General features: G+C 41.5%; 3 protein-coding genes across 4 annotated transcripts in view; all 3 read left to right on the forward strand.

Moving 5' to 3' along the window:
* LOC115056867 (polypeptide N-acetylgalactosaminyltransferase 18-like) overlaps positions 1-9744 on the forward strand; it is a 114233-nt gene extending 104489 nt beyond the window's left edge. For both annotated transcript variants that reach the window (XM_029523633.1, XM_029523634.1), the window contains one exon: positions 6420-9744. In XM_029523633.1, coding sequence (XP_029379493.1) covers positions 6420-6566 — 147 coding nt within the window. In that variant the 3' untranslated portion in view covers positions 6567-9744. The remainder of the gene's footprint in view (positions 1-6419) is intronic.
* A 5966-nt stretch (positions 9745-15710) lies between these two features.
* Positions 15711-16944, forward strand: pyurf (PIGY upstream open reading frame). The gene is made up of 2 exons (XM_029523414.1): positions 15711-15970; positions 16638-16944. Exons 1-2 carry the CDS (start codon positions 15771-15773, stop codon positions 16780-16782), a joined length of 345 nt encoding a protein of 114 aa, XP_029379274.1. The 5' UTR covers positions 15711-15770; the 3' UTR covers positions 16783-16944.
* Positions 16910-17241, forward strand: LOC115056729 (phosphatidylinositol N-acetylglucosaminyltransferase subunit Y-like). The gene has a single exon (XM_029523415.1). The coding sequence runs from the start codon at positions 16945-16947 to the stop codon at positions 17155-17157; it is 213 nt and encodes a 70-aa protein (XP_029379275.1). The 5' UTR covers positions 16910-16944; the 3' UTR covers positions 17158-17241.
* Positions 17242-24493: the final 7252 nt, after the last annotated feature.

The raw sequence follows: 24493 nt of genomic DNA on the forward strand, positions 1-24493 counted from the left end.
CAGTTAAGTTACACATCAGCTCGATATCGTCTCAGTGCGTCTGAGCACACGACCTACGTTAAGGACACTTCTTGTTCAATAATTTCTGTCATCAGCGCCGTTGCTGGCCATGATCATGGCACACTAATGCAGATTAGATGTTGCACTGACATAACAGCAATAGTAATTTTTCGATTGAGAAGATTTCACTGTAAGTTTGCCAACAACTGTAGCAGAGGGACTGCTGATATTGTAAGTCCACAGCAGAGTGGTGATGGTTTGTTAACTGCACAGCAAACACAACTGAATATGGAGCTCCTTAATGAAAAGAAAATAAAAAATAGGAAAAGTTTAGGTGCCAGCGCAGAACAGAGAAACATAGAGGAAGATAAACAGTAGAGAAAAAAGATGAAAGGTGTCGAGATTCAGACTGGAAGATGAAACAGAGAGAGAGAGGCCAGCAAGGTGAGCGAACCAGGACGAGGAGTGAGGAGAAAGGAGATGTTTTCACAAGCGAAGCGAACAAGAAGACAGACGAGAGGCAGGCTGCGCTGCCTGTGAAGTGGGCAGTCAGTATTTGTGAATTATTAATAAGAAGATCCTTTGCAATATTGAACTGAGCTTGACCCTGAGGGAGAGCAAGAGGAGTGACGGGCAAAGAGAGAGAGAGAGAGAGAGGCGGGAAAAACATTTTTCTTCTCTAGAAAGTTATTTTATTGGCCTTTATGGGCACTCCTTGCCATAAGTTGGTCCAGTAAAAAGTTATTTTGTAAATGGTCATTAGTTTAATGGGAGAATAAAAGAGCCTGAATGTGTCACCATCGGCAGCAGCAGCTGCTCGTGGAGCTCCTTCAGCAAGAGCATGTTTGTTTCCAGATGTGATCAAAATTGAGACATGAAACCAGAACTTCGTCACCTCTGTGCCTCCGGCCCAGACCACATCAGAGAACTGGACAGACTGAGCGGGAGAGCCAGCCCTCGTACTGTCTGATGCCAACTGGAGCCGGAGGAGGGGGATGGCTAAACTGTCATCGACCATGAGGATGGACTCTTTTAAAGTCAGGCTGCTCCACCCCGAGCGTTTTGACGGATCAATCAGGCCACATCTGAATATAATCCACAAACAGCTTATTTCTTACTATTTCTTTTCCTTTTCCCGTCCTTCTACATTTACCCCGACTCCCTTTTGTACAGCAACTGCAATCTCCCCACTGTGGGACAAATAAAGATTTGAATTTTACCTGATCACAAGTTGTCAGCTCTCAAAAGGTTTCATCACATACATCCTGAGAGACCAACTGTGATCGGACCTCATTTCCCGGGTTTATATGTAAATAAATAGATATGCAGTGTCTGTGAATGTGTTGCGGTACGGAGGGAAGGACCAAATCAATGTTCTGCTCACAGCTCCACGGTGAAATGAAGTTTTTGCCTCTTGAAACAGTTAAATATTTCCAATGTTTGGACTAATTAGACTGGTGGACGGCCCGTCAGCGTAGCCCTGGACACATTTGTGGCCTGAGGGATCGAATCACAAACGTGTCCTGAATGTGTCTCGAGTGCTTGAATCCCCTGAGATGGGTGTTAGCAGGTCAATAGGGGTGTCTGCGTCTGAACAGAGGCTATGAATCTAAACTGAGTGTGGATGGCAGCCCTGAAAATAGGTGAGTCATGCTGAAAATTGTGAGTTGTGCGTTTCCAGGTTGGGTGGTGGAGCTTTTCTGCAGATCAGGGTTGAGTGATGCCAGGAACAAGAATCTGTGTCAGATTTGGCACTTTTATTTTGGATTTATTTATTTATTTATTGGCGTGCAAGCGTTCTCGCTGCCACCGATATTAGCAGGCATTCGCTGGCTTTGTAAATGCGGCTGAGCCGATTAACCCTTTGTCCACTGTCAGTGGAGTCGACGCTTCTGTTCAGGCTGACACGTCATTACGTGCAGTTCCACACACAGCGGATGAGAAGTGAGCTGCTAGCTGCCGTGCAAACCTCCATGTTGGCGCTCCTCCGTGTGAGACGCTTCATTAGGTGGTTGTGTGTTTTTTTTTTTTTTTTAAACTATGGCTCAGTCGGTCACTCAGTGGAGGAAAGCGAAAACTGAAAAGGCTTACCTGGTTGTTGTGTTAACATCGACACTGTTGGCCGCCGGAGCCGATAAATACCTTCGTCTTCTGCAAAGCTGTTTGACCTGGGTCCAAATCCCATTGTAGCCTTTTTTTTTTGTTGGCATTAAAAGCCAGATGTTGGCAGATCTTGGCGAGTTTCAGCCATTTAACCTCCTGTAAACACTTTGAGTTTTTCAGGTCAGAAGGGTGACGGATTGGGCGGGTGTTAAGCTGCCTGGGGAGCGATCTGCTCCAAGTGGCTGATCCGTGTCCTCTCTTAAATTATGGTCCTTCTAGTTTGACATAAAATGGCTTCTTTTGGCCAAAATGTGTTCACTAACAATTCTCATTTAAGGCGTTCAGCACGATGTTCTCCCATTACAAAGTCACAGAATAACGTGTGAATAATGTACGGCCCCGGAGGGTGAATTGTACAGACAAATTCTGTGATGTCGTCTTTTCTGTCGTCCCCATTTGCTGTATAAATTGCATTTGCACAGCGAGCTTCAGAGCTCCACCTTCTTTGTTTTCACTTCATGCTTCCACTCACCACAGCCCTTGACTGACTTGAATGATTGAGTATCTGGCTGATGGATTGCCTGGCTCACCGGCCGACCAACTGGCCGCCTGATGGCTCTCTGGCTGACTGGCTGCCTGACCAACTGATTAACTAGCGTTCCTGCCTTAATAGCAGGGAATCAAAAGCTCAAGCCAACTCTGCCCTCTGCAGAATGACAGGTAAGCTGACGGCTGAGCTGAGGACAAGATAGTGCAGAAATGCCAAATATCATCTCCTATGTATAAAAATGTGTCTGTGTGTGTGTGAGTCTTCAGTTTACTTAGTCAAAGTGGTAGAAAATCGACTTTTAAGTACTTGAGAGGTCACGCACAGTGAAAGAGACAGCTGACTGGTCTTCATCACAGGAAGCAAAAAAAATATTAAAAAGTGTGAATGTGATCATTTTAATGGCTCTAGCTCTTGTGCACCATACAGAGTCAGAGCCATCAGTGTACTGCAGATTTCTAGTCTCACTGATCATTCAGTTCATTCAGATCATTCAGCACACACCGATGATCCCCAAGGATGCTTTGACTCGTGTACCGGAGGCCACAGCGGTGACGCTGTCGTTACTTCCTCTAACTGCTAATTCAAACAGTAAAAACAGGAAGGATCAGTGTATTTAGCCCGATGCAGTAAAGTAAGGCCAAAAGGGCAGTATCTTCCTGTGATCATCGTTTTAAAGCAATAATATGGCAGCAAACTCAAATTTTCTAAAAAAGAAAATGAAAGAAATGCAGTGATGTAAGTGGAGAGGAAAGTCTCGCCCTGTGTGTGTTGTAATTTCGCTAAATTTTCGGCCCATCACATTTTTATAAACAAGCATCTCCAGAAATTGCATCCGTCAGCTTGAAAGAGCAGTAGAGGCGTCTGAGAAAGAGGTACGACCAGACGGACTGCCCACGAGGAGGATTGACTCAAATACCAGTCTGCCGCCATCAAAACAATCGATAAAGCTTTAAAGTGTGGACTGGCTCCGACAGAGTCTTAACTTTTTAAGTGGTGGCTGATTAGAAATCAAATGGGATTGAACTGACGCAGATCAAGCACTGCGAGTTTCCAGGCGGAACACCGCTCCCATCCCATTCAGCGATGCCTCCCTCTGCTGCTCAGCGTTTTTGAAGCACCGATGTGGACGGGATAGTTGGGTTTGGGCTGACGTTATTATCGCCGGTACAGGTTGGCCGTCACTCCAGGGCGTCTTTGAAGCTCTTCACTTGTTCTGTGGAGAATATCCAACGTGACAGAAAATCTCATTTGCTCTTTTAATGGAGTTACCCCTGAAGGGGAAAAGCCTTATTCACATAGCAAAATTTAATTTAATTAAGTTGATGACAAGAGATGACTTAGCTTCAGGATCTGTCATGATTAATCGATGAGGGGGTGGCAGTGATCATCACCTCTGCCTCCGCTGCTCTCTCAGGGGAAATCATGGTGGATTACAGTGGGCGTTACACCGCCACAAAAAAAACAAAGTCAAAATGTTTTTATTTGGGTCGCACAAATTCTAAATGTAACACTGATTTCATACAACTGGTTTATTGCTGGATTTGTTTGTTTACCGTGCCGACGAGAGCCGTTTGTACTCAAATCATTCACAGGCCTGAGGCTAGTTCATGGCAACTCTCCCTGGGTTTGTGTAACTTTTCCATTAGTAAGTGTTGATCAGAGTGGCTTTAAAGTGATAGGTTGTTATATTCAGGGCTGTGTGAGGTAGAAAGGAGAACTAAGACAAACGATGGGTGATCAGAGTCAGGAGACAAAAAAAAAAACAAAACTTGGGAATACAGTAAATGAGCCTGATGGCGTGGTGTAGATTTGAATTTCTACTGACGCAGCAGATGGTCATGGTTGGAATCTGACAGCAGTATTCAGGAATACAACCCACCATGTGTCGACGATCGGGTGTAACTGTGCAGGGAATGTTTTCTTGGCACACTGTGGTCTCATTAATAACAATTGTTACCCCCCCACCAGCAGGACGAGGCTCTACGCCCCACTGATGAACCTCCAGCAAACGTTTCATTGAACGTGCAGATTAAAAGTGTGAAGAAGTGATGGGATGACATCATGGAGCAGATATCCAAAGAAGTTCCTCAAAGTTTTTAGGCCGTTTTGAGCCACCTTGTAGTGTACACAGTGAAGCTTCTGGGTTCGAATCCTGAGCATCCGGATGGGCAGGCTTCGCCCCTTAGTTAAAAAAGACGTGTGCACCAGGTTGATCGGTGACTGATAACGGATGTATGGATACGTATCTTACTCCAGAGAGAGAGAGAGAGAGAGAGAGAGAGAGAGAGAGAGAGAGAGAGAGAGAGAGGCAGCTGTGCACGAACACAAGCAAGCTCAGAGTATCGATTTATTTTCAGCGAGGCGAGAGCTCCAAAGAGAAGGTGTTGCTGTTGTGCTCCTTTTTGTTGTTGTGTTGTTGATGCAGGCGACTGTTCTCATCCAGCATGTTAATACTAATCATCCTTTCTGTGTGTGTGTGTGTGTGTTACTGGCACGTTGAATTTAAAACTTCATCTAGCGCACAACCAGTTTGACACCAATACCTTCAGCCTTCTCTTTCTGGGGCTCAGGCTCATAAGAAGATATTACTTTTCTTTCTAGAAATATCAGAACCCAGTTCAGGTTTCAGCCTTTTGCCAGAGAAACTAAGACAAACACGCACTCGCACTGAGAGGCAGCCAAAGATAAACACAAAGATCAGCAGCACTGCCAGAAGTCCTAAATACCAACAAAGGAAATAAAGCTGTGCCCGATATACAGAGCGCTCAGGCAGCATTCAGATTATCTAAACTTTCTCCACAGCTTTTTATTTTGCATCTTGAAGCTAAAATTGTGTTAGTGATTTTTGGAAAATGTATGTTGGCATCAGTGCTCAGAGCCCTTCCTCAGTTGTTGGTTAGTCCGCTCTGCTGATCCTCTGAAGCTTCATCAGGTTGGTTGGAGACTGTCGATCAATATTTTCAGGTCAGATCAGGTCACAGGTCACAGTTCGATCAGGCTCAAGCTGGGCCACCCGAGGACCTGAAACCCTGAAACCGGTCTGAGCTCCTGAGGACTCTGGATCAGGTTTTCATCACAGATATCAGCTCGCCTTCACCGTTGATGCTCAAGATTGAAGCTGAACTTTTCAGTCTACAGAATCGTGTTTCTCACTTCGTGAGATGAGTTCTTAACTACTTCTTTGCAAATTCCAGGCAGCTTTCATGTGTCTCTCACTGAGGTGACGGAGGTGAGGCTGACTATGATTGCAGTCAGTCTGCTTGTTCCAAATGTCGAAAAGGAGTTGAGGTCACTTTACTCTCAGGAATCTTCGCTGCAGCACAATATTTTTGTTGCCTCCATTCAGTCCGGTCTCCGAGCTCGGCAGGTAGCTCCTTCCTTCCACCTCATGGCTTATGTTGTATTTTTTCGCTCTGATTGCATTGCCAGCTGTTTGCCTTTCGATATCGTGTCCGAGAATCTGAATTCAGGTGGACTTTGGGTGTCGAGGGGAGATTGATCCAAGAGTCACTGACCCAAGAATGTAATTACTGGAGGATGTCAAGAAACAGATTCTGCCAATTTGAAGTGAAACCGCCTGAGTGCCAGTTTCTGCCCCGTTCCCTCCAGACAGCTGAGGAGAAATATCTGTCCCACACGTTGGTAAATTGTTAGATTTTTGAGGAGGGATTGGATCTGGCCAGTTAGACACCACACCAAACACTGTGGAATATCAACCTTGGTATTGTTTTGGACACTGTTTGACTGACTTTCTCCTTTCCTTCAGGGCGGCTCCATCCAGAACACGGAGTCTCAGCGTTGCCTGGAGCTGGTGGAGAGCAGACAGTCAGAGTTCAGTTTCCAGCTGGTCATTCAGGACTGCACCGATCAGAAATGGACCATCACTAACATACTGACTGTGCTGCCACAGTGAAGACGGCGAGGCCGCTCAGCCGCCGGAAACGATCGCGCCGTCACAGATTAATTCAGAAAGCGAGGGAGACGAAGTGAGGAACTCTGCCGCTTTGAACCAAAAAACACCAGATTGACCCAGATCTGAGCTCGACCACCACAGACTTCTGCTGCACCTAAAAAGAACTAGAGTGCAGTTAAAGGTGGACTAACACACAGATCTAAGCAGTGAACTCAGTGTGAGCTTCGATAGCAGATCTATTTAAATGAGAATCTGCAGAGCGAAGGACGTGCTTCATTCAGACACGGAACATCAGTCACCTAATAACCATTTTATACAAATCAGCTGAAAGAAGAGACACTCTGAGGTGGAACACAGCTTTCCTGAAAGAACTGTATGCGCTCCGTAAACTAAATGAAAATGAAGGTCACTTGTTCGGAGGGACGGGCTCATAAACTAATGTTGGGATGCTGCTTATTGCAGCAGCAGCAGCAGGCTGGTAATTTATTTTGTGTCTCTGTTTGCAGTTTGAAACGAGGCCTCAGTGTCACCACACGGCCACCGTGAACCTGAAACAAAGTGAGTGCAGTTTCTGTGTGTGTGTGTGCAGAAGGTGTCCTGTTGCGGTATTTGAGGTTTGTTTGTTTTGTGTTTTGTTTTGTTTGTTTTTTTTATTATTCTCATTACACACCACCCGACTCGGACTTCAGGCAGGACACATTTATCGACTTTCCGCCCCATTTCAGATGAAATTCCGTCCTTTCCGTTGTCATGAAAACAAGGGAAGCCCCGACAGCCGCAGTCAAATGGAAATCACACTGAGTCAGGTCCAGCCAACTGTGACCAGACTTAGTCTAACATTAATTTGTGCTTCCCGTACTCATCTTTTAAAGCCTCAGAGTATAAGCCGTATTGTGGTGGTTTTGTAATTGGCTAGATGTTTGTTATTTTGGTTTTGCTTCGCTTTTATTTCAGACTTGGTGATCGTATGTGCTGACTCCCCCTGCTATCCCCGCCGAAGATGCTGCAGACTTCCTCAGGATCCCAGACAGTGAGAGAGAGTAATGCAGGATAAGCCCAGAGTCATTTTAAAGTGGCATTATGATAGTTTCACGGTACGCTCTCTAATTAATTACATCTGGAGCAGAGCCGTTCATCACGCTGGCAGCCGCCATATTTGTGGGTTCATAGACAGAGCAGGAGATTTTGTCAAAGTTTTTGTAACACCAGCACACAATGCATCTCAAAGGCTCACGCAGCAATAATGTTCATCTTCACACCTGGATAGAAGCGAGTCGGCGCTGAGGAAACTGTTTGTGTTGAGCCCCGGAGGAGGATCTTAGAAACACTGAGGTCGCAGAAGTCTTAAATTCCTGCAGTAGAACTTCACTTGAATAAGAAATGACGAACCATCAGCAAACAAAACTCAGTGTAGGTTTAAGAGTATTTAAAGAAGCTGTAAAATTTCAGATTCTGTGTATTAATTTAACTGCAAAATGTGTCTACACTGCCAGTTACATCATGGCAGTGGGAATTACTGAAGTCAAATCTTTAGAAGAAAAATATCAAGACTCAGCCTCAAAAAGAACAACACACGTGAGGAGAATATAAAGCTAAAGTCCTGGATCTCAAAGTCTCCGTGCTGTCAAAGAGGTGAACTGGAAGCAGAGGGGAGATCTGATATGATAAGAAGGTAAAGGGGAAAGCCTGTCTGTCAAAACACAATCTGGTGTTTCATCTGTTTCACAACAACATCAAACGCTGTTGGTGACTTTCAGTCATAGGTTAAATAAAACTGACAAAAGATCAGAAAATGTTTAATCAGATCAAAATATTATGTTCAGGTACAAATTCCTGAACGTGCAGAAGCTTTAACTGAGCAAAAACTCAACTTATTAAATGTTTGGTGTTGTATATTATCTGTTATTTGTGTGGCTATAATTGGTAAGAACTCCACAAACGGACATTTTTGATCATTCATTAATATTTGCGACCAAGGAACCAGTACCTCAGTACGCTTTGATGAGAAGTCAGTCTGAACAGGAAAAATGGAATGGAAAATATAATCTGGACTAAAAGTGTGAGAAAAGCTGCAAATCTGATATTCAGAGGGAAGTGACATGAGGAATTAAAATAAAATCAACACATCATAAACGTTCACAGTTAAAGACCGTGTGTATGTGTGTGACCACTCTGAGGCACGTTGTGGGAAAATTTTAGGGAAAAAAATCTATTTTGTTGATAAATTATGCTCAAAAATTGTGTTAGTATTGATGACAAATGTGTGTTTCATGATCCACCAATTTAAAAGGCATTAAAAAAAAAAAACAAGGCTGATTAAATGCATTTGTAAGTCATGACAATTGCGTAATCCAATCTACACACAAATACCAACACTTTTGGACAAATGTAAGCCGGCCATTTAGCATTTTTCCAACTTCCACTTCTTAGGGTGAACTTTTGCTTTTATAAAGCTTTATGTGCGTACAGCTAAAAATGTTTGTGATTTATTTTGCGTTTGTTTGCAGGTTTATAAATGTGTGTGCACAGATCATTGTGTGGAGCTGTGAGACTCATGTTGCGTCTCTGATCCAGAAGAGTATGATGTGTTTGAGTGCTGGTGGAAAACTCAGATATCCAGCTTTTCAGCACATTCATGCACAATTTGGAATTGGTAAAGGCTTTATTCCCCAAAAGCGAAAAAATAGCTTTGATTTTATTTATTCAAACAGAAAATAATTTATTGTGGTACAAATATAACTCCATGTTGAAAATGCTGGAGTGTCAGGATGTATGTTTTATGTATGAGGAAATTTTACTTTTGCTGATTTGACACTTGCATATATTACTTCTAAATCATTTGCTTTGCGTCTGCAGTTCTCCGAAAGTTACACACAGTCGTGAAACTTTATTAAATATAACTGCTGCGCAATCAATCTCCCAGTTATTCAAAACCTCAGCCGTCAACAATCCCCATCAATAATGCAACACAAAAACAGGACGAAACGATCTAATATTCATCTGGATATTATGTATTCACACAGTGATGAGGCAGCGCTAACGTGGAGAAGAGGAACTGTATGTCTTCTATCGGCTACTGTGTAGCATCTCTTTCTGTTCTGTTGAGCTTCAGGGTTGTTTTCCTTTGTTTGTTTGTTTGTTTGTTTGTTGGTTCAGGTTTGTAGATCCTGAAATTGAAAAAAAAAAAAAAAAAAAAAAGTATCTCAATTATTGGGAAGCTTGTTCATATTATCAAGTCATGAAAATGTCCCAGCTATTTTACAAGTGTATTTAAACTGGATATTTATAAAGTACCAACACTAAAAAGGCGTCTGGTGCGATTGTCTCTTTTCATCTCTACTTCCGACTTGACTTGGACTCATTATTACGAACTTGTTTTTGTTTAAGTATTGACTTTAAACTAAAAACATACTTTTTTATAGGATCTGCTTACTGGCATGTCACCATCTAGTTCTCAGCTGCAAGTTTTGTTTTTTTTTTGCTTTTGTCGATGGACATCTGAACATTTTTCAAGTTCAAAACTCTGAGGCAAGCACTGCAGACCAAAGGAAAATAAAATAATCAGTCCATCCGGGCACAGTCTGTCCTCTGTAGTTCAGTTTATCTAGAGGCAAATATGTGGGCCACTGCAGCCTCACAACCTGGAACGCTACAGTTATTATCGCCTCCAGGCAACATCCGACTCTCTTGTTAGTCCGCTGAAGAGGTGGCTGGAAACTATTTCTCTCAGTGCCACTCATCCTCTCCACCGTCCCTCCATCTTCGTCTCACTCAGCCATCGTCCTTACCGCTCTTACATTCACTTTCCCGCCCGCTGCCTCCCCCTCTTTTTATAGATACCATTATAGAGAGGCTGTGTCGTCATCCTTTTTAACACGGCGCCTTCTCAGTGTGGCCGCACATCAAAACAGCTTGGAGCTGTAAGCGATAAAGCACTTCTGTGTATGAAGTATCATAAAAGAAACATGGAACATCTATATTGTTTGTATGAGTTACCGCGAACACCTCATAAACAAGTCTCGGAGCCTCTGGTAACATCAGAGGCATTAAATAAAGCCAGTGCAGCCAATGAGCCGTGGGCGTCCTCCGTAATAAACACACACGTAGCACTAACTGGTGGCTGAGTGATTAAATCCAGCCAGGCACTCTGCGGCCTCGGAGGGAGCCGTAATGATGCGGCGTCATCCTTTGCTTACACCTCATTGGCTCGTGCTTTTGCTGAGTAACCACTGAGACCTAATTGAAGGGTGCACTGTTGCCAGGTTACCACGGAGGCCTAATTGAAGGGCAACGCTTCATTGGATCTGTGCCTGTCCATCAATCAGGTGAATTAGCAGAAGCTCAGCTTTTTGCTTTTTTTTTTTTTTTTTTTTTTTTTTTTTTCCTTTGTTGGCAGAAGAATATGTTGGGGGGGGGGGCGGTGAAGCATATGAAAAGTTTGAGCAGATAAGGGGTGCAGAAAGAGGATGAAAGGGCAGGAGGGAGGAGGATTAAAGGCGCACAGGAGACGAGGAGGGAAGGAGGAGAAGGAAGTCCTTGGGGATCTGATTATCAGATTATGATGCAAATGCTACATCAGCGATATTTCAGCATGGAAATGAAAGCTGTCCTGGCAGGAAAAGAAGTCTAATGTCCGGCTTCAGAACAAATAAAAACCTCCGGTCAGCAATGAAGCAATGAAAACTCAAACACAGAGTGAAACAAAAGTCCAACATGCATTCCTACAAGCCCCGTGTGTCGGGATCTCATCTGTGTGTGGTGTGGTGATGAAATTTAAAGTACGAGTTATCAATTCCATTAGGCAAGCAACACTGAATCCTCAGGCAGGTGTGAAAATACCTCTAAGTGGATTCCTGTGAATAAGATAAGGTAATAAAATGAGAAAGTGAAAGCTTTTACTTTGTTAATATAGTGGAAACTGGGGAGGGATGTTTTGGCATTACCATAAACTATGTATGTGGGTCTATGCTAATTAGACTAATGAGTGGAAATATTCTGTCGTGCAGTGAAAGTAGGAATGACGGTGTGCAGCCTTGGCAGACTCACTCTGCCAATATGATGGAGATTGTTCAATACATTCTGTTCATTACACTTCCTCAGGAGAAAGTGGGAGAAATGAGAGAGGCATCAAATGTCACCAGTTCTGTCACAGTTCTTCGTTTTATTAGACTACTCACTACAAACTCAGGAGCGCAAATCTGAGAAACACAGCTTGGGACGGCCAAAGGAGTCATCAAAGCGAACTCCTGGAAAGGTGCAGAGGTGCAGCGCTGATAAAAGCTCTGTCGGTGGGAGGAGTGGGCAGAGTGGGCAGACTGCGCTGCTGCCTTTCCAAGCACAGCAGCGCTTTCTCCCACTTGTGCAGAACTACAGAGAATCACGAGAAGAAGCTGCTGTGAGCTGTGCATCGCTTCGTTGTCTCTGAGGATCTTCTCCACACACAAAAATACACCCTGGGCGGAAAATATAGCACCTGAATAATTTCCCAAACTGGGACGTGAGCCTTGTTCACACATCTATAAGGGTCTGATGTACTGAGGCAATTTCAGGCTACATCACTGGTGAAGCACTGAATAGCATTTGTATTGATGTCATAGAGATTGTGAGAGAGCTTTGTTCCCTGCCCAGAAAGCTTAGAAGATATTAGTATTGTAACAACCCTGGCACGGATGCATCAACTTCCCAGCCAAGTTTTTTTTTTTTTTTTTTTTTCATATGAGGGAGTCGGGACTTTATAACTAACAGCTCGAAACCCAGCCTGTCCTGAGATTCTGCACTCTGTCAAGTGTCTGACGTCAACCCATCCGACCAAAGGGATGACTGTGACACTCATGCCTCAGTCAGCGTCACACCGAGTGCAACAGAGACCTAATTTCCATTTCAATTATTGGCCTAACACAGAATCCCCACAGGTTATCATTTTGAACTGGAGGCTCGTGGATGGGAAGATGAAAACTGCAGTCAAATAGAGAACTGAAGTCCTGATATTACCTCCAGACCAGCAGCAGTTTCATTAGCATCATTAAATCAGTCCTTGTTCTCTTCTTTTTTGCTTTCCTCGATATAACATGTCCTGCAAAGAGATTCATCATGATCACATATAAATCTGCATCAAATACACTGAAGTTACATTTCCAAAATTTAGTTTTTTGTTGTTGGTTCCCATAATGCTTCACATTAGCAATTTTCCTAGTAATGAATGGCATATTTAAACATTCAGTAGATAGAGCTACATTAGTGTTCAGCTGGAACAGCAACATCCAACACCCACTCTGATACTTTCAATTTCATCCACGAAGGATATTAGCATCATCTCATGTGACTGGGGTCGCTAACCCGGCCTGATGGGTTATCATGCTTATTAAAATAGGAATAGATAAATAAATAGATGTAGGATCTTCATATTGACATTTCAAGATTAAGTACCAAAACTGGATATTTTACTGTTATTACTATCACTGTAACTTTAGTTTTTCTTATTTCAGCAACAAAACATCTCTTGGCTCATCACTCTAAAATGACTCAGCAACTGTTATGTTGTCAAAGTGTTCCTGGAATGGTGTTCCTTCCTAATATCCCTTTTATCACCATTGTGAAACTTCATAAGCATCATTGGTACTCAAAAGCAATGTTGTGCTACATTAGATGAGTGTATCAGGACTTTCAGAGGGCAGCTGGTCATGTGTGTTCCCCAGAATCATGAAGCGGTTGTGTATAAGACTGTCACACAGGTGTTTGTGGTGTTTGTTTGTCGCCCCATTTTTTTGAGAATGAATTTTTTTGTTACATTGCAGAAAACGTCTATTTCAATTTCCCTTTAAACGTCAGCCATCACTCAATCATTTGTCCTTCATCGCATCTTATTTTGTCTACATGACTGTACTGTTGTCGTCAATCCCAGGCAGCTTGGAGCGGGGGGCTAAGAAAACTCTATTAGCAGGTCTTGTACTGAGCACTGGGATATATTACAGCTAGAAGCATTTTTAAAACATTGATTCCTTGCCAAGAAAGTCTCAGAGCAATATCTTCAGCCATATGGGTGGAGGAATGCTTTCTGCTGTAGCTGGCAGCGGGCTCTGAGAATATTTAATATAGATGTATAGACACAACCTGCTGGGAAATCACGCTCAAGACAACTATTGGGCCTAAATGGGACTACAGTTCAAATAGTGACTTGTGAAAAAAAATCAATAAATGTGTTTCTATTAGTTTCTCTCAGATATGAGATGTGTGGCATTTATTTGACCATAATACCTAAAAGGGTGAACTTATTCATGACAGCGGTGTATTGGAATGGCACAATATCAGCTGTAGTCTGGCTGATTGATCAAATGAATTTTATTCATATTTTGGTGATTTTTTTTGGCCTCATTTCGACATCAGATTAAAACCCTCAAAAACCAAGCCATTTGTTAATCATTTTTGTCCAGCTGGTCTCTCTGTGTATTAATGCATATATAATCTCAACCCTTTCAAGCACAGTCAAGTAATACACATATTTTTTTTAATGACAAATATGTGTGCTGGAATGATGCCATGTGAACGTATTACTAGTTACGTGGCTATAAAAACAAAATAAGAAAAAAATGGAAATTGGCTTTCACAGAATTTAATAAAAAAAAAACAGAGAACAACAGTGAACAAGCTTTTTCATTCTTGGATATTGTTCTCACAGGCCTTAGCTATCAGGAGATAAAAAATCTATCATTTTAACAGTGACAGAACAAATACTACTTACTCGTTTTCTGTCGGCTGTCTGGGAGATTGGCTTGGGAACGTGTGACCCATGTTCTCTGGCAGTGACACCACAGAGCTGAGCTGCCAGCGTTTCCACGCAGCCTCTGTGACTCATGGGATCCTGCTGCTTCTCCTTACAGAGTTCCTTGTGAAGGAGATAGCTATTGGTGGCGGCAACGTCCATGAAGTGGTAGATGAGGGTGCGGTACCGTTGTGCACAGAATTGTGCTGTGTCACCTGGTCAGGTGAATCAACACCTCCCATGTGCCTGTTGTACTCCACAACAGGTGTTGGCCATGAAGCAGATGTTCTGATCCAGCCGCCATCTTGAGTTTTCACCTTCTTCTTCACAGCAGCACCATCAAATGCAGACAGAGACCTCACGTGTGTCCTTTCACTTGACAAAGACAGAGCCTCATTTTTTTTTTACAGGGCATTTGCAGGTGTGTGGGGGCAGTTTTCTCGGTAGGTGCCACATGATGTCAAACAAGATGTGTCCCGATATATAATTGTTAATGACTCAGATTTTTCTCTTTGCTGGAAAAATGTATTGTTTGAGTTCACTGATAACAATAGTAACAAAATTCTATGTAATCAATTTTATTATCAAAATTATCAAAATTCCACATTCACAAAGCCAAATTTAGTCACTCCGAAACGTTATTTTTGATATTTAAAAATTAAGCCAAACAATACATAAATTCTATATCTGACTCAAAAAACAAAAAAGCAGCTAAAACTGCTGATTTGTGTTCTTTATTGAATGCTTTCAGTGAAATGTCTTAAAAGTATGTATTGATAACTGCTTTGCTCTTTCCTTTTATGCACCAATAAAAAGTAAGAAAAGTATTAATAAAGAATAAAAAAGGCTGCGTCATAAAAACAAGAGAAGAAGAAATTCGAGCATCCCATTGGCCGAGGGACCGACCGGAAGTTGTCATCGTTTTCTTCGAGGCTAAAAACAAAGGTCCAGCATCACACAGATAAGTTTTTGAATCACAAAAATGTAATAAATACTCATGTTATTACGGAGTCAGCACGGAAGATTTATTGTACAAAGTTCCACTCAACGGTTTCATTAAAAACCTTCTGGGAAGGATATAATTTCCCAGAGCTCACTTTAAAATGGCCAAAGTGTTAGCGTCTGTTAGCCGAGTTCTGGATGGTGCAACACTGCCACCTTCTGGAAAAACGTATAAACAACAGTGATATTCATGACTGTAATATAAATAATATATTGTCTTCTGTATGATATCTTAAAATAATATATTTAAACTATCACAAATATGTTTTGTTTTGTTTATTGAAAAAGAAAGATGGTTGCGAACGCGGAACTAACGACGCCCATTTTTTGTTTTTTTTTTTAATCCTCCCGGAAGTGGACTCTTTATTTCGGTTACACCGACGCCGGGTTTCTTCCTTCCGGAGACTTTTTTGTTGTCGTTCTCCGTGAAAAGCACTTCGGTCATGTTTCGTAATGTTTTGGTGAAATCGGTGACAGAGACGGTTCGTGTTCTCCGTCCTGTGAAGCTTTCTCCGGGGACTCAGCAGCCAACAGCGTCCGTGTCCGTCCGGAGCTTCACCGACCTGAAGGGCGAAGAGCGGCCGCCGTTCGAGGCCTCCCTGCTGGAAGTCCTGGTCTGTCCGCTGTCCAAGAAGCCCCTCAGGTAAAATAAATAAGAGCAAAAATAAATAAATACACCGACAAAACCGGTGGATATCATTTTTTATAATACTGGAGTGAAAGGCAACAATTACATCCAACGTCTCTTTAATACGACATAATGTGTGCATCTTTTGTCAAGTCAAAAATATGTTACTATTTTTATAATTATCTACAGTTTTATTTTATTAATCTTTTAATATATTCTACCAACTTTGCTTAAACAATGTGGATTTATTTTAACTTTTAATGTGAATAAGATATATTTTGTTTCCCCAGAGGTATTCTCTTCGTTAGAGAACATATATATATATATATATATATATATATATATATAGCTGATAGATAGAGAGAGAGAGAGAGACAGTTATATTATAGATTGATATAAAATTCAAATAATTATATTTAAGTGCAATATGGGAAATAAGATCAGTGGAATATTAAAAGAAAAACAAAACAAAGTGCCGCAGTGATGCAGAGAATATATTTGTGTACATGTGTTCTTTACCTTTTCTATTGGACCAAAACTGAAGGAAAGATAGCAGAAGCTAGAGGAAGAAGAAAGGAAGGACAGAGGCTCGATGGAATTTAAAGGAAAAAGGGAGAAATGAGATGTGAAGAAGGAACAGATTATTCCTCACAGAATAATTATGTCGTGTTTGTCCCCTCAGATACGAGCCTAAGACCAACGAGCTGATCAATGAAGAACTTGGCATTGCATACCCCATCGTTGACGGCATCCCGAATATGATCCCTCAAGAAGCACGGCTCATCCAGAAAGACACGGACGCCTCAAACGCACCGACACAAGAGTAGAAGCAGCCAGTAGAAGTAAAGCAGACCGTAACGCTGTAACTGGATCTGTCTCAGCTCAGATGCTGCTTAGTGTTGCTGTAAAGTGAGAACTCTTTAGAAATACATCGAACTTCTACAAATATTTATCCACAGTCCACTGTATCAGAACCAGAACCTGCAAATATGTTCTCGCTGTCCATGATGGTGGGCCTCGTCCCAATAGTGTCGCTCTTTGGTTTGTTCTACTCGGCTGCAGTGGACGAGAACTTCCCTCAAGGCTGCACCAGCAGCAGCAGTCTGTGTTTCTACAGTCTGCTGCTGCCGGTCACCATCCCTGTCTATGTCTTCTTCCACCTCTGGAGCTGGATGGGGATCAAGCTCTTCAGACACAACTAAGTTACTTTATTTCCATTTAAGCTGCAAAATCAGCTGATAAAACCTCCAATTCCATTAAAACACCTCTTGGTGATGTACGATTCATTTAGAAGCTCTTTTTATTACCCGGCTCATAGAAGGTAACAATGGATGTTTCAACATCATATGAACATACAGCTAAAACGAAGGTTAATCTCAAATATGAGAACTAAGAAGAAAATAAGACACGTAGCAGGACATGAAGCACAATTAGACAAGTTTTGTTGAAGAAAATTGAATACAACTAAAAACACTTAAAGCCAGGACTGCAGTAATTTATGAGTGTAGTCATGGGAAGCTTTTTTGCTTTAATATATATTAATGGTAACCTATTTTTAATGTTTGGGGCTGCTGTTTATAGCAATAATATAAATAAAGATGTTTTTCTTAAAACTTTTGAAAGTTTTTTTTAAGTGTTAAAGTAGTGAGGAAATTTTTAAGATATAGTTGGATGATCTAAGGTGTCCTGATATAATTCCAAACTTAATTTACTTTTATATTATATGAGGTGAAACTGAAGTTTTATTCATAAAGTTCAGGCTTATTTGTGTCATGTGGCAAATTACACGTGCTCTATGTACTGCAAAAGAGCTAATTTAACTAAAGATGCTTCATTGGTTAAGATTGGTAACTGAAGGAAAAAAAGTACAAACTCAAAACTATTTATTTTAGGCACGACACAAAAAGTAAAATGCTGTTTCTATAAAATAAATAAACTTTAGTTTCTGTGACTTTCATACAGAACAGACAAAAGACAACTTGGTGATGACCTTCTGAAAAAACTAACAGCTGCCACTGAAACTGATATTTAAAGGACGAACTCCCACATGAATGTGTGAATGCTTAAAAAAAAAATCTATACCAACGTTATGAAAACATTTAAGTGGAAAAATGGAAAACTTTACCAACACAAAGATGTCATCTATATGATGAAAATGTATGAACTAATTTCAAGAGGGATATTCTCACTCAAACTGGCAGTTTATCAGCTGAAACTACTGCTCCATCACAGTTGTAATGTTTAGTTTATGATGACATTGTTTCAGAGGTGTAGATCCAGTTGTATGGTCATTTTGGAGAACAGAAAATTTCTTTAGAACAGGTTTCAGCACAAACTGAACATCACAACTTCCACCAAAGAGGATTTACTCTCAGGACTGATGTGTTGGGCTGCATTAGTCATAGCTCTGTGTCCCTGATAAACTGTCATCTTAGATTATATCATACAGATCCTGAATTCATTGACAGAACAACTCAACTTTCCTCAAATACTCTGAAGGGCCCGTCAACCCAGGAGACTGAACTCAGGCTCCACAGACCTCCAGTCATGTCTTAAGTCTCGAACGAGGCAGAACTATCTCCAGAATTAATGTTTTCTATCCAGATACCTTGGTTTCTGGAAGGAGGGAAACCTTTTCCATTCTTACTGATGACTTCAGTGTCCCTTCCTGCTTTTCAGCTCTCTGCCCTGAGTCAGTTTCATTAGTGGAGACTCCGGTCTGACAGCCTTTCCCTCTCCTTTTGTTTTGAAAAAGAAAGACTCGTTGAGTCTCATCTGGACCGCTCTGACCTGAAGTCAAACAAAAAGTCATTTTGTCACTGAACCGTCGCTTCAGTTTCCTCTTTTGGAAAATTATTATGATTAACACAAGAACTTTTTATCACTTAAAAGACTAAACTGTTAAAATCATAAAGGAAGCAACAATAAAAATTTGGTTCTCACTGAAGAAAAGAATCTTTAAAACTAGATTAAAGTAAAATTTTCTTAAGACTAAATAAACACACAAATTAGACAAAGAGACCTTTGCGGGTAGAGCTGTGTGTATATATAATAGACAGAAATTGTGAGTACATACAATAAAAAATAATTTAATCTGTACCTAAAAATATTTGAATTTTTGTTGCAATACAATTTGTATGTAATTATAAGATACTCATCAGGTTTCTTTTAAGGTTCTGGGTGTCTTTTTGTTCCACAACTCTGATTTGAATCTTAAGAAAAATGATTAGACTGATGTGCGTAGTGGAGATCGTGTAAGACTAAAGATGAAACATATTTGGCGGTGGAGAATAACGAGTCATCACCTGCGTCAGGTCCAGCTTGCTGGTGCAGGAAGGAGGTTCGCTGTCTTCACTGGAGGATGTTACGAACACAGACTTGGTCTCAAACTCTGACCGGGGGCTCGGCGTTGTTTGGCCTTTGACCTGTGCACTGAGTGATGTCTGCTGTCGACCAGAGTGCTCCTCCTTTAACTCAAAGTCCTTCAGCTCTGAAGAACCTGATGAACGCAGCCTTGGTTCTTTATAAACCTTACCTTTCGACTTGTTTGGCAGAGATGACTTTCGTTTGTCTTCTACGATCTCAGGCGCTGCCAGCAGGTCTTTTCTGGCCCTCTGTGGCAGACTCAGGTCCAAAGGTTTCCTGTCCTCATCATAACCACTCGCTCCTCTTTTTTGGCAGAAGTTGAGAAAGGAGCAGAGTTCAGCGGTGAAGAAGTTTTCCGTCTGTGTGGAGATGTTCTTCTTTGACACGTGGAGAAGCAGAGAGGGCTCCCCCGTGTTTCCAAGATGTGAAGGAGACTGCTGGCTTGAAGAGCAGGAGGGTTTCTTTGATTTCACAGCATGCAGAGAGGGGCTTATCACAAAAGGTTCATCCAGGTAACGATTTACTACTCTGGTCTTCACACGTGAGGGGTCGGACACTTTTTTCTGCTGTGCAAACTTCAACCTTTCTTCTTCTTCTTCAACAACTTTCTGTGCTGTCTTTGGCCTCTGCAGGTTTTCTCTGGCCTTTTTTGGATGCTGGTAAAGAGGAGACTGCAGTAGATGTGCGTTTGAGCCTTTACATTGTTTCACCTGAACCCCGGGTGAGTTCAGCCACCTGTCCTGTTGTGTTAACGGTGTAGGAGGTATGTTGCTTGCTTCCCCGCTGGAAGGTTCAGAAGGCGACGGCCTGAATGTCTTCTGCGTGATAAACAGGTCTTGGCTGTTTATATCATCAGTTGTGCACTGGGAGTCGTCCTCATCGCACAGTTGTGCTCTCGTTGCGACCTGCAAACAACCCTCACCTTCACCCCCAGCTTCTTTCTCAGACAGGACGTTTTCTTTGGATGGTGACGAGGCAAATTGAGGACGCTTGGCGCGGATGTAGCCCGGTGATAAATCCCACGCCACTTTCTTCTTTCTTTTAGTTTTTTTCACTTCCGGAGTCAGGTCATCATTTATTTTCTCGCTGCTGTCCAGATGTGACAAATCAGGTTTTGATTTTGCAAAAGTGCCAAATGCGCCCGAGTGACCTTGTGTTAGTAAAAAACTGTGATCCAACTCTTCCGACTTTTTCTTTTCCTTCTTCTCTCTCTTCTTTTCTTTCTTCGCCTTTATTGCTTCAGTGAATTTCGATTTTTTCTTTTTCTTTTTCTTCTGGATGCTCTGGTCTTTTGTCATGGTGACACACTTTTTGGTTTTGCCCAAATTTCTGTCCTTTCTGGAGTCTTTTCTTCTTTTTCTCTTCGGAGGTGAAATCAAAGACTCCCAAACGAACTCTCTCTCCTGATAGTCACTCATGAGTCTGTCCAAAAGAAGGATGTTAGTCTGACACCTTGAATACTCGAGCAGTCATAAATATACAAATAAGAAAAAGGCTAAATCTCTTTAAGCAGCCCAACAACAGTTATCACAACCTTCCCTGTAAACACCCTGATCCCCCAACATCTGGGCAGATGTGGACGTTTTGTTAAAGTCGATGGATTTAGCATGAATTTGTTGTCTTATAGCTAACAGATATATCACTGTGGTAAAAAAAATAAAAATAAATACATAAATCCCAGAGCTGGCAAGAAATTCCAATTCAACATGTTAATGTGAGAAAATGAAATCAGATCAAAGTATCTGAGGATACAACCTTTCTTTTCCGTCTCCATGTTCATATTCTGAGCAGTTTTTAAAAAAAAAATAAAATAAAAACAAAGCTACTTTGTCGCATTAACCAAAAATCTGGGACACAAAAGGAGACTTTTATCATCCAGCAGAACTTTCTATCGTTTGTTTTCTCGGTTTGCAGGCAGTTTTGTGGGATGTCGTTGAATTAAAACGCGATAATTTTAAAAAAATTACCTGAAATTGTCAGTCGACACGAGCTCAACATCAGAGAGGCCGCCTGGCGCCCGGAAGGCAAGCAGCGTTCAGGGAACTCAGTAAAAACGGAACTTACAACCAGGCCAAACGAAACTGGCTCAATATCAAACTTTCAAATTCAATATAAAATTTTACAAACAACAGAAAGCTAATGTTTTTTCATTTATTTTTTTTACTTTTTTTTTTGTAAAGCGAAAAGAGGCACAGCTAGTAAGTATTATTAATTATCAATATAAGATATTATTATTTATCATCGTCAGGTAAAGACTATTTGACCTCTTCAGATGTGAATGTTGCTGCCTGTTTTTAAAATCAGTTCTCTTTAAAATATGACCGCTAGATGCCGCCACACATCATCTGCTGCTCGTCCCTGTGAATAAACTGTAGTGTTATTAATAATTCAAGCGACATCCACGACATGAATAAATAATCACATTAAAGCCTTTTAAAGCCAAATTAACCAGGGGCACCTGAATGGGCCAAGATGAAAGAACAGCCCCGCCAGTAAGTAAACATTTCAAAATAAAAATACAAAATTAAAACAAGAATGAAAACGGTCTCATCCATCATCATCCCGTTCCACCGTCATCATTTTCTGTTTTGCTCAGTTAATACTGTTAATCGTTGTGGATAAATGCAGTTAGTTTTTTTGTTTTTTGTCTGTATTGGACAGGAAGTGCTGCATTACAATATCTTATTTCTACATTAGAGTGCAGTTTTAAATCCCCCTTTTTTTTTTGTTACATGAGATGTAGTTAAATGCCTAAATAATTGATTTTATTTTCTATTTTGCTACATTTCAGAGGCACATGGAAAAGTTTTTACTTCGCTGAAGTTGCTTGACAGCTGCATTTTAAAGATACTGTACTTGAAGTTCAGCTTTGAATATAATTAGAAAATTAGAAAATGAATTCACTGAATGGAGGATGGATTTAAAAGTGTGTGAGTCTGTGGAAAACAGGATGTATCAGGCACGTCGAAACAATCCCAGCGACTACACACAACTGAGGCCTTGAATTGCATTCAATTCGATTCAGTTTTGTTTGTATGCCACCATACATTAACTGAAAGCACTTTACGGGGTCTAGACTCTACTTCATTACAGAGAGACACCCAACACTTCCCGCAAAGTGCAGGAACTTGGCAACAGCTGGGACCAAAACCCAGAAAGACAAACCCCAACAGAGTCTGACTCAGGGGGGGCCGGCGTCTGAGGAGATGATGGTACCACCTTCCTCTGTTTCCGTCTTCTTTCGATTCACTCGGTTTATTTCTGCTGAACTTTACAGTTGTGCTTTCCCCTCCCTGCTCTCCGCCACAGCAGGCCGCTGACAGCAACAGACAGAGTTGGTTGACTGGTGGTTGAAGGCCGGATGATCGATAAGATGTAAAACAGATTCAACTTTAAAAACGCTCTCCTTTTCAACTGTTTAAAATCTCTTCTCTCACAGCCTGGAAGCTACTCTACATTTTGTGCTATCATGACACTCTGGACTGGGAGCATTAGGAGGTTATGAGTAAGACTTTTGTTGCCTTGCGGCACTAAATGGCAATTATTCTTCTGCGGGGGTTGATGGGGCTATTAACACACACTGTATGACTCACAACTACTTTGCCACAAGCTGAGATTTTCATCTTTTCAACTCGCCAACAAGCCTGCACTCTTTTTCTGCACCCCAGCAAACAGCAACAACATGGACCCCTGGAATAGCCGTGGTAGTTGTTGTTATTTTTAACGGAAAAGTGCTGACTCAAAGTACCCGCTCATCTCGAGATGTCAAATCTGCCTACATGGATATTACATTATATCTCTGAGCCATTATCACGGCGGAGGAGTAATCAGATCCCCATAAACCTTCAGCTTAATGTTCTCATTGTGCTCGTGCATCACTCCTGTCGAGGGGGCATGTTATTTTCATCTGTGGGGAAGTTTTCTGTTGCCATGGCGATTGTCATACATAGCTACCGTGTGCAGGAGGACCGCGAATCCCCATCACTTTTCCTCCACACGTTGTAGATGAGAATCCGCATCTAAGTCTCAGATTTCCATTTCATAACACAATAATACATGACAAATACAGCTACAACTCCTTGATGTTAACTGAGATAAACAGAAGACAACATGGATGCTTCCATGTCATATGACTGTGATATTGGATTGAGCACTTGTCATTTCAGCTCTGCAGCATTATCCAGCATGTACCTACTGAATAACGTACTGAACTGAGTGAGGCTGAGATCAATCAAAACACAGTTACAAAGATTTTTTTTCCTGTCAGAAAACTAATTTTGCTCAATTCATTTGGTGAAGTGTTGATGTTTCCATGTATGGGTACAAACTTTATTGATTGAGGTTAATTAAGGTTTTCACTAGTGACATAACCAACCAAGACCAGCTAATGTTGGGCTTCTTTTTTTTTTTTTTTTTTTTTTTTTTTGGCAAAGGAAAATCAGGATCTGCAATTAGGATCGAACACAGCGAACACAGCAAAGAGACGATTGGCTTTCATGAGTGAGTGTACCTGTTTTTAAACAGCCTGCTCATTTCAGTGGAAAAGGGCTATTAGGGTCACGTCTGTGAGCGCTTTTTCCAGCCATTTTACAGCTGTTAAGATATTGCATAGCAGTTAACCAACATTGAACATTGTTCAATAGTAATTTGGTGAAAACACTGTCTCCAAATAATGTTCTCAACACGGTCCTAACAGCAGATCACACCTCACACGTGTATGAGCACCATCTTAACCGAGATTATTCACATTTTTTACTCATACTCACGTCTTGCGCAGCTCTGATGAGTTCTTGTTGCTGCTGGCCATAAACTCAACAGCTGTAGTGGAAAAGGGGGTAATAAACTGCCTGTAACGCACATGAGCTCATGTGGAAGTCGACTCCTCTTCCCACATAGTAAATCCTGTCAATCACACGGAGATCGAGGCCACTACCACTCATTTTCAGAGACAAGCGTTCCTAAATATGCTGTGAGATTTATTTTTACATTTTTCTGGATTGTTACATCAATAACTGACTGATGGGCTGCTGAACACCACCTCAAGTATTTTGTTTCAGTTTCTTCTTCAGAAACACAGACTGTGTTTTCTCAGCTACGCTCGAAGCTGCGTGTATCAATATTATTAAAATAACTATGGACCAAATGAGTGAGTGTAATGTCAGAAGAGCTGCC

The sequence above is a fragment of the Echeneis naucrates genome, chromosome 16, assembly GCF_900963305.1.
Source record: "Echeneis naucrates chromosome 16, fEcheNa1.1, whole genome shotgun sequence".
Lineage (NCBI taxonomy): Eukaryota > Metazoa > Chordata > Actinopteri > Carangiformes > Echeneidae > Echeneis > Echeneis naucrates.

What these genes read in the sequence shown, in the direction of transcription:
- LOC115056729 (XM_029523415.1), top strand. Translation starts at nt 16,945, where the DNA reads ATGTTCTCGCTGTCCATGATGGTGGGCCTCGTCCCAATAGTGTCGCTC.
- pyurf (XM_029523414.1), top strand. Translation starts at nt 15,771, where the DNA reads ATGTTTCGTAATGTTTTGGTGAAATCGGTGACAGAGACGGTTCGTGTT. An exon ending in CTGTCCAAGAAGCCCCTCAG is followed by an intron (nt 15,971 to 16,637) that starts GTAAAATAAATA and finishes TTGTCCCCTCAG; the next exon opens with ATACGAGCCTAAGACCAACG.